The sequence below is a fragment of the Vanessa atalanta genome, chromosome 19 (assembly GCF_905147765.1).
Source record: "Vanessa atalanta chromosome 19, ilVanAtal1.2, whole genome shotgun sequence".
Classification (NCBI taxonomy): domain Eukaryota; kingdom Metazoa; phylum Arthropoda; class Insecta; order Lepidoptera; family Nymphalidae; genus Vanessa; species Vanessa atalanta.
In genome coordinates, this window is record NC_061889.1 from 2,237,542 (window position 1) to 2,240,215 (window position 2,674).

At 32.3% G+C, this 2,674-nt stretch overlaps 1 protein-coding gene across 1 annotated transcript; it reads left to right on the forward strand.

Annotated features, from left to right (window-relative positions):
- Positions 1-400: 400 nt before the first annotated feature.
- On the forward strand, positions 401-2,437 carry LOC125071564. The gene is made up of 4 exons (XM_047681884.1): positions 401-613; positions 818-895; positions 1,619-1,766; positions 2,265-2,437. The coding sequence occupies exons 1-4, from the start codon at positions 401-403 to the stop codon at positions 2,435-2,437; spliced, it is 612 nt and encodes a 203-aa protein (XP_047537840.1).
- The last annotated feature ends 237 nt before the right edge of the window (positions 2,438-2,674 follow it).

Here is a 2,674-nt window from a genome sequence, read left to right on the forward strand (position 1 = left end):
TTTCAATTTTAAAGTATTCAAATTCTTCAACCGTTATAGAATCGCGGCTATTGTCTATAATATTTGTTTGATAATTATTAGTATTGGCACTACGTTATACTGTCGTAAACACGCCAATTATTTTCAAATTTGGTCTTTGATTGAATATGTCTCCTCTGTTTTTATTCTTATTATCTACAACAGTAAACTCAGCAAATTCTCCTACAAGTTGTTGAGTATCGACACATTTCTAAGGATTAACTTGAGCCATTATACGAAGTCTAGGAATAAAATATTCTTGACAATATTCACGCTATGGATTACTAGGATCTTATTTATCAGCATACATTGCATTATCTATATGTGTTTTATCAATGGGAGCATATTCTTCATAAGTCTATTCTCTTCTTTCGCTTTAGATATGAACAGAGTTTGGCGATTCCTCTTGCTTGACATTATCCGCCATAGACTTTGTTTGCTTCGAAAAAGACTTGAGGAAATGCCTGGATGCAATTTTTATCTTTATGCATATGATAACAAAACAGTTAAAACTGATAAAATAAAGTTCTTCACTAATTTATACAGAGATATCGCCGACATTATTGATCTGATCAAACCTGAAATTCATGCATCGGTAAGTATAATCTTATCTTATCTTGTCATGTATTAATGTGGATGTGTGCATTTTCTCTTTTTAAAAGGGACTCCCGAGTAACCTTCTGGAACCTCCTTTAACAATGAAGTGCTTATTTCATGTACAACCTAAAATCTACGTATACATTAATGAAAGCATAAAAATAAATAAAAAAACGTTTTTCTTGTATCGTTTTCTTTTTAGATGTTTATCGGTATTATCTGCAGCTTACCAAAATTGATTTCCAACGTTTATCATATATTGTTGGTGATCGAGGACCGTGTGAGTACAAACATGATTGCTATTAATTGTACCTTAGTAATTCCTCAAGGCTTCCTTCCATCGAGCCGAGATGGCCCAGTGGCTAGAACGCGTGCATCTTAACCGATGATTTCGGGTTCAAACCCAGGCAGGCACCACTGATATTTCATGTGCTTAATTTGTGTTTATAATTCATCTCGTGCTCGGCGGTGTGGGAAAACATCGTGAGGAAACCTGTATGTGTGTAATTTCAACGAAATTCTGTCACATGTGTATTCCGCCAACCTGCATTGGAGCAGCGTGGTGAAATATGCTCCAAACCTTCTCCTCAAAGGGAGAGGAGGCCTTTATCCCAGCAGTGGGATATTTACGGGCTGCTAATGCTAAAAAAAGGCTTCCTTCCATTGGTGGAGGATAAAAATGTACAACCTTTAAATTTATCACTGCTGAGCTAAGACTTGCTCTCCATTTGAGGAGAAGGTTAGGAGTATATTACATCACTCTACTCTAATACGGGTTGGTGGATTCACATGTGGCAGAATTTCTTTGAAATTTGACATTGAATTATATAATAAAAACAAATTAAGCACATGAAAAAACAGTGGTGTTCGCCCGGGTTTGAACCCACAATTATCGGTTAAGATAAACGCATTCTAACCACTGGGCTATCTCGGGTCATTGAAAGAGGATGATATATTTTATATAGTAAATGTTTTATAAATGATTTATTTTTATATTTATTAGGAACCTGTAGAATCTATCGGATTTACCGTCATACATTTATGCCAAGTATGCTTTCTTCTATTTTCGCCGTGTATCGTGGTTGAGTTACACTTGATGGAGGTTGAAAAAATTCGGACAGCTTTAATCCACCACCTTATATGTGAAACAGGTATTTAATTTTTTTTTTTTTTTAATTATGCATCTATATGAATAGTACATAACATAAACTAAAGGTCAAATATATTAAAGTTGGACACTAATCTTCAAACGACTACGGATATATTATAGGACTTTAACAGCACCTAATAGTGATTACGATAAGTATGTCAAATATTCCTACAAAGATATTCATGATATGTTTTATATTATATTAATATTAATTTACTGAGTTTTCAAATTACATTTTATAGAGACTAAATAAATTACAATTTCCTTTCAAATCAAATCAAATCAAAATATACTTTATTCAATTAGGCTTTTACAAGCACTTTTGAATCGTCATTTAACAAACTATTTAAAGTAAAGCTACCACCGGTTCGGAATGTATATTCTACCGAGAAGAACCGTTAATAAGCATAAAATAATTTGAAAAATATGTAGCACACTTTTATTCACAGAACTTTTTTTTGAAAAAAACGAATTAATATCTACACAAATTTTCTTTCAGATCCAAAAACAAAAGAAGACATAGAAATATTTCTTACATACACAAACATAAGGTCATTTCAATGTAAAATATGGCGATGTATACCGTTAAATATTTCGCTGCCTATAGAGATCGCCAGCGTGTGCTCGTCTACGATTATTGTCTTAATTAACTTCACACATCTATTTGGTTAAATGTAATAATAAAATTTAACGATTAATTACAAATATTAAAAAAATAGAGTTTTAATATTAATACGTTTTTATTTCGTGGTTGAAACATATGGATCTTCATAGATGCTATGTTATTTTTATACAATGAAGTACATTCATTTTTCACGTGTATTTTGTTTGCAATTTACAACGTGTTCGGTGTTAAAGAAAAACTTTGTGAAGTGATAATATTTTGCCACATTTTCATCAAAACCGCAC

Coding starts and splice junctions, on each gene's coding strand:
- LOC125071564 (XM_047681884.1), top strand. CDS start 401: ATGAACAGAGTTTGGCGATTCCTCTTGCTTGACATTATCCGCCATAGA. Junction 614..817: donor AACCTGAAATTCATGCATCG/GTAAGTATAATC, acceptor TTTTCTTTTTAG/ATGTTTATCGGTATTATCTG. Junction 896..1,618: donor TGTTGGTGATCGAGGACCGT/GTGAGTACAAAC, acceptor TATATTTATTAG/GAACCTGTAGAATCTATCGG.